Source organism: Aplysia californica, unplaced genomic scaffold (assembly GCF_000002075.1).
Source record: "Aplysia californica isolate F4 #8 unplaced genomic scaffold, AplCal3.0 scaffold00480, whole genome shotgun sequence".
Lineage (NCBI taxonomy): Eukaryota > Metazoa > Mollusca > Gastropoda > Aplysiida > Aplysiidae > Aplysia > Aplysia californica.
Window position 1 is genome coordinate 75,131 of NW_004797750.1, and position 6,722 is coordinate 81,852.

At 35.7% G+C, this 6,722-nt stretch overlaps 1 protein-coding gene across 1 annotated transcript; it reads right to left on the reverse strand.

The window, feature by feature from the left end:
- Positions 1 to 14: 14 nt before the first annotated feature.
- On the reverse strand, positions 15 to 6,450 carry LOC118478303 (glutathione S-transferase 1-like). Its single transcript, XM_035971680.1, has 3 exons — positions 6,269 to 6,450; positions 2,674 to 2,766; positions 15 to 247 (listed from the first exon to the last, which is right to left on the reverse strand). Exons 1-3 carry the CDS (start codon positions 6,402 to 6,404, stop codon positions 108 to 110), a joined length of 369 nt encoding a protein of 122 aa, XP_035827573.1. The 5' UTR covers positions 6,405 to 6,450; the 3' UTR covers positions 15 to 107.
- Positions 6,451 to 6,722: the final 272 nt, after the last annotated feature.

Here is a 6,722-nt window from a genome sequence, read left to right on the forward strand (position 1 = left end):
GCAGAGACAGAGAGAGAACACACAATACAGAGAATGAAAAAGTTAATGAGCCATTTCTTTGATGTGAATTACTCGAGCAGAGGCAAAGTCAGTAATGGTTCAGTAATTTAAGCTTTTAGAGAATCGTTCACCTTCTTGTCTTTATCTGTTTCTTTGAAAATCTTGGTAGATAGGGCGAGAAAGTCCTGAATGACGTTCAACAACTGATCGATTTGAAGACATTCCTTGTCGGTTTTCCCGTAGAGGTCTGGAACATTTCAATATTACCGATAATAAAATTAACATAACGTTCTGTTTCATTATAAGCGTCAATAATGAAATGACATGAGAATACACACAATAATATTATGACTCATGAACCACTAGTTAATCGATGGACATTCTTTCTAGTATATATTTTGGTAAAAAGAATTGGTGAGTATTCTGCTTCAAAAAGAATACAAATCAACCTAACAAATAATATGACACTATAATGATATTTACCAGGCGCCGTGGCTGAATAAAAAACCCATAAACAATGAGAATGAACAGAAAGCAACAAACTGGTATTATTAGAATAATTATTTTAACTGCATGGAACGAGATATTTTAAAGAATATATTATTCTTAATAATAATCATCATTATCATCACCAGATTTGAAGCAGGCGTAAGCTATCATGCTTTTCGACTTATTTTTCTGCTTGTATGCTCTAAAAAAAAGTTTTACTACCCCAGTCTTCCCAGACAATCACTTATGTCAGTCCTCTAAGTGAGCTGCTCTTAGTCTACGTCTGATTCCTTTGTCTTCTATGTCTCTAGTGAGAGCAAGATGTTCCAGGCCTTTATTTCGATCCCACTCTCCTGGAAACTGCATTGGTCACTTTCCAATGGTTACTTCTTGCGATCAGCCTCGCAGTGTCTTGCACCACTACCTCATTTTATTTCTTTTTCTTTAATAAAACTGCGAAAAATCTCCGCAGCAACCACATTCCTGCTGGCTCTAGTTTGTATTCACTATATTACATACTTCAACAAAAACCAGTAAAGCACACAAGAGGACGAAAGAGCAAAGAATGATAAGCTAGCAAACCGCGAATGTTGAACACAATCTAACATGTGTTATGGTGTTCTAAACAAAGAAAATGTGAAATTGTAAAGTGTAACATCCTTTGCTATCGGCGTTTTTCTAATAACAAGTCAACCAATGGATATACACAAAGACGTGTGCGGTCATTGTAGCGTGTAAAGCAGGACGTAAGATATTGAACAGATGGATAGTGGAAGACGGGGAAAGAACAGGATAACAATGTAGCTGTTCTTTTAACAAAATCTGAGCGGAGAAAATAATAGCAAACCGTAACTACAAAAGTGAGGCAGCGTGGTGGAATCAGGCTCTCGTCAAAATAATCAAAGTGAAGAAACTTGCATTTTTCCGCAGGTTTGTGAATTTTTATCAAATTTTTATTTTTTGGCTCAACACCTTTCATGACCATTAAAGTACTCATTTCTGTGAAGATTTTACTTGAAAACGTTAATTTACGGCACAAAAAAATGAAATTTTCAGTTACCACGGACTCTTAAGCTATGGAAATAACTAATCTTTGTCGGCCATTTTCTCACTAACTTTTCCTCTGAAAACAGGTGACCCCCACCTCCTTCATTAGCAAATATCTCGACTTGTATTCAAGATAAATGGATATTTTTTTAATTCAAATATAGACAAGTAAACATTAAGATGATACCAATAACTCTACATGCACAAAAATTGACGAGAGCCTGATTCAACCACGCTGTATCACATATGTCTATTTCCGATTTGGCACTCGGAAGGAAAAGAAGGCAAAAATAATACACTCTTGATAGGCAAAAGAACGACAACAATAAAGTATAACATCCTTCCCCTTCCATCCCCGTAATTTTGAGGTGCTTGGTCTACAGCTGCACACCATCCAGGGTCACTGTGGCGGTCATGATATAGGGTGTCCGGTCGAGTGTTACAGAAAGTGAAACATGGGGCTGGGGTCGTCGTGATGCGCAAAGACATGGTGTGTGTGTGTGTGTGTGTGTGTGTGTGTGTGTGTGTGTGTGTGTGTGTGTGTGTGTGTGTGTGTGTGGTGTGTGGGGGGGGGGTGGCGGTGGAGTTATACTTTACTTTTACCCAAAAGAGCTTAAACATATGCCACCCACGCAGTGCGCAGAGCGCGTAACACGGACCAGGATACAGATGCAGGCAGTTCATCAGTACTACATCTGAATCTCGGCAAAAATTCTCCAACCATTATCAAAATTTCAGCATACTGAAAACATTCAAAGTGATGATTGCATTTTCACCAAAAAGGGAATTTGAATCGCAACTGAAAAGCTTAGATCTAGCTTATTCATCACCAGAATTCTCATTATGGCGTAAGAGTAAAACAGCACTTGTGCCTGGTCTGCAAGACATTTTTTCACCAAAAAATTGCTCCAGTTGTTGTATACCAACTGATTTTCGATCTCAAAGGCCACACAAACCATACCAAAAAAAAAAGTTAACTTTAACAAGTGCGCATGTTAAAAAACGAGATCACTGCTACAACGTTTTTATTTCTATATATATTATATTATATTATATTATATTATATTATAATACCCCGTCGCCGATAGGCCTCCCGTGGGGCAACGTTTAAGCAACACATTCTAGTGCAAAACTTACCATTCTGTCTGGCGAAGTATGTTGCGATGGCCACTGACTGTCCGAAAACTTCACCGTCTATTTCGACCCACGGACACAAGCCAAAAGGAGACTCTGAGGAAATTCAGTGTTAAGCATTCTTGAGATTATGAAAAAAAAAATCAGAAGAAAAAACAGAACCCAATGTGTCGATAGCCAAAGTTTGATTACCGGACAATGCCACGGTACAATACACAACAAATATTTTCTTCCACCACGTCATTGTAAGTCTACCAGATAATGATATCATTGCCACAGTTCCAACTCTTGAAATATCTCAATATTTGAAAGAATAAATGTTATTTTAGGTTCAATAAACGTCCGAAGCATAAATCTAAGAAAATATTTGAAGGGACGCAATTAAGGGGGAAACATTAAAAACAAGTAATAGACGAATCTGAAAAGAAACGTATAGAAAATGAGCTTTCTGATAATTAAATTGTCCTCTGTAGAGATGAACAATAAGTAGCACTTACAAATGAATGGATGACCAGACACATTTCCACAGATTTCAAGGCTCATAAGCATAGTTAGGCTACATGAGTTACTTTCCGTTGCATTTCTTATTCGCAATGCCTTTACAATCACGTTTCCTCTCTTCTCTTTTCCTTGAGCTTTCCGCTCATCTTACCAACTTGCCTGACGCAAACTATGTTACTCCTCTACATCATTATTAGTACTATTATTATTATTATTATTATTATTATTATTATTATTATTATTATTATTATTATTATTATTATTATTATTATTATTATTATTATTATTATAACCATTATTATGACTACTATTATTATTATTATTATTATTATTATTATTATTATTATTATTATTATCATCATCATCATCTGGTTATCTACAGGTGTCATCCCTGACTCAGAGGCTGACGTGTAATGACCTTAGATCCTTAATGGTAGCGAGTTGCGTTGCACATTCTGTCATATCCAGGCCAGTCCATGTTTTTATGTTGTCCATCCAGGTTACTCTTTATCTTCCACTGGCTCTTCTGCCCCACGTCCTTTCTTCTTGCTCCTCTTTCACAATGGTCTCGTGTCGTTTAAAAAGGTTAAAATATTGAATTTTCCTACTTTTTTTTCTATTCGACAGGGTTTGTCTTGAGTGGAGAAGCTGTCACACCTCATTGTTCGTCTTTTTTGCTGTCCAATTTATTCCAGCCATTCTACGGCGGGACCACATTTCAGACGCAGCTATTTGTGAGGCAGCGTGGTGGAATCAGGCTCTCGTCAATTTTTGGGCTTGTAGAGTTATTGTATCATCTTAAAGCTTGTTCACCTGTGTTTATTCAGATGAAAAAATATCCATTTATCTTGAATACAAGTCGAGATATTTGCGATTGAAGGAGGTCGGGGTCACCTGTTTTCAGAGGTAAAATTAGTGAGAAAATGGCCGCCAAAGATTAATTATTTCCTTAGCGTAAGAGTCCATGATAACTGAAAATTTACATTTTTTGTGCCTTTAATCAACTTTTTTCAGAAAAATCCTCACAGAAATGAGTTCTTTAATGGGCATGAAAGGTGTCGAGCTAAAAAAAGCAAAAATTTGATAAAAGTTCCCAAACCTGTGGAAAAATGGAAGTTTCTTCACTTTGATTATGTTGACGAGAGCCTGATTCCACCATGCTGCCTCACATTTTGTTTTCTTCTTTCTTTATTAAAGTCCAGGTTTCAGCGCCATATAGGAAAATGGGGAAGATGTAGCATTCCAGCATTTTCTTTCTTAAAGTGAGAGATAGTTGCCAGGTTTTAGATAATGTGTGCGTATAGCTGATTTTTGTGTTTGAATTTGCTTTTCGTAGGTTTATTTTATTTTTTGCTTTTTCCTTCATCTGTGATTATTGCCCCTAGATACTTGAATTATTGGTGCATTTGTTCAATTCTCTCGCAATCCTTTGATATGGCCATTCTTTTTGTTTTCTCTTTGGTTTATCTCGATGCCTGCCTTTCTTCTGTTCACTTTTACTACTTTCACAATTTTAGAAATATTTTCGTTCGCATATGCAAACAGGAGAGTTTCATCTGCGTATCTCAGGTTATTGATTTTTCGACCTCTCAATAGTGACTCCCAGTAGCACTTGATATTCTCTAAAATAAACTCTGTACGGATATTAAAAAGACAGGGAGAGAGGACGCGGCCTTGTTTCCCCCTTCTATGGATTCCAGTATTATTCTGATAGTTCAGGCATTTTAAAGTTGATAAAACGTCGATGTCCATATTCTACCATTCAACCATAGAAAGTACGATCATTTTTTATATAACAGTATGGGCCGGGAACACAAGACAACAAGATGAAAAAAAATTAAATCGACTAATACGGAAAGCATGTGAAATTTCAACATCTACATTCCCCTACTTGGATGAATTGTACATAATAGCTTGCACTAAAAAAATTAATTCCATCTTTTTAAACAAAAAAAATTCTTTGTTCCCTCCAATAAAAACATCAATCCGAAGTAAAAGACCCATGCTTCTGATCTGTAACAAAAAAAAGATAAAATGGAAGATCATTTTTACCATCATCTATCAAAATGCTTCCATCTTAACCATCCGGTATAAGTATACTTACGACCTTAAAGCATGCATTAGAATAACATTGAGCGTGTATCTAGCTTAAGATTATTATTGTTTATATTGCTTGCATGCTGCTCATTTATATTCTGCATAATATGATAGTAAGCCTACGTGACGTGTGTGTGTGTGTGTGTGTGTGTGTGTGTGTGTGTGTGTGTGTGTTTATGTGTGTGTGTGTGTGTGTGTGTGTGTATAGTATGTATGTATGTATAGTATAAGGTTTTACGGCGCTCGCAACTATACCAAACACCAAACCAGTGTGCCAGGATCTGTACAATAAAGATGCATCTTATCTTATCTATCTTATCTTATCTTACTTATCTCATCTCATCTCATCTCATCTCATCTCACCTCATCTCATCTCATCTCATCCCATCTCATCTCATCTCATCTCATCTCATCTCATCTCATCTCATCTCATCTCATCTTATCTTATCTTACGCACTTTTATTGCTGCCTTCTGCTGCCAGTAAAGATTCTCTAAGATTCTTATTAATATATCGTTGCCCTTTATACCTATCTTCTCCAAACACTCAATCAGCCTGATGTGATGGATTCTGTCGAAAGTTTTTGAGCAATCAATAAAGCAAGCAAAGAGGTCTTTTCAGACTTGAATATTTTTCTGTGCCATGGTGTTCATACAGAAGATTCCTTCTACGGTGCAGTTTCCAGACCTGAAGCCAAACTGTTCTTTTTCAATTTCTTTGTCAATTTTCCAAATATTATTATTATTATCATTATTATTATTATTATTATTATTATTATTATTATTATTATTATTATTATTATTATTATTATTGTTGTTATTATTATTGTTATTATGAGTATTATTATTATTATTATTTTTTTTTTTTTATTAATATTATTATTATTATTATTATTATTCTTATTCTTATTGTTATTATTATTATTATTATTATTATTATTATTATTATTATTATTGTCATTCGTGTTTTAACCACTACCAATGTATAATGTCACTACTTACTTTTTTGGTACGATTTCGGCCATTCCTCGAATGAAAATCGGATATCTTTAAACGGCTTCCCCGCAGCAGCAAGCACAAGGCGAATCATCTCCGCCCGACCCATGATGTCGAAGTAGTAGAGCTTGGGTACCGACATGATGATGTTCACTGTTGGATGAGTGATGGTACTGGGAAATGATTAAGTTCTTGAAGGTCTGTGTGGAAAAAAAAGTGAAGCAACGTGGTGGAATCAGGCTCTCGTCAATTTTTTTGGCATATTGGGTTATTGGTATCATCTTAAAGCTTTTTCACTTGTCTTTATTTGGATGAAAAAAAATCCATTTACCTTGCATACAAGTCGAGATATTAGCGAATGAAGGAGGTGGGGGTCACATGTTTTCAGAGGTAAAATTAGTGAAAAATTGGCCGCCAAAGATTCGTTATTTCCTTAGCTTAAGAGTCCGTCGTAAAAGAA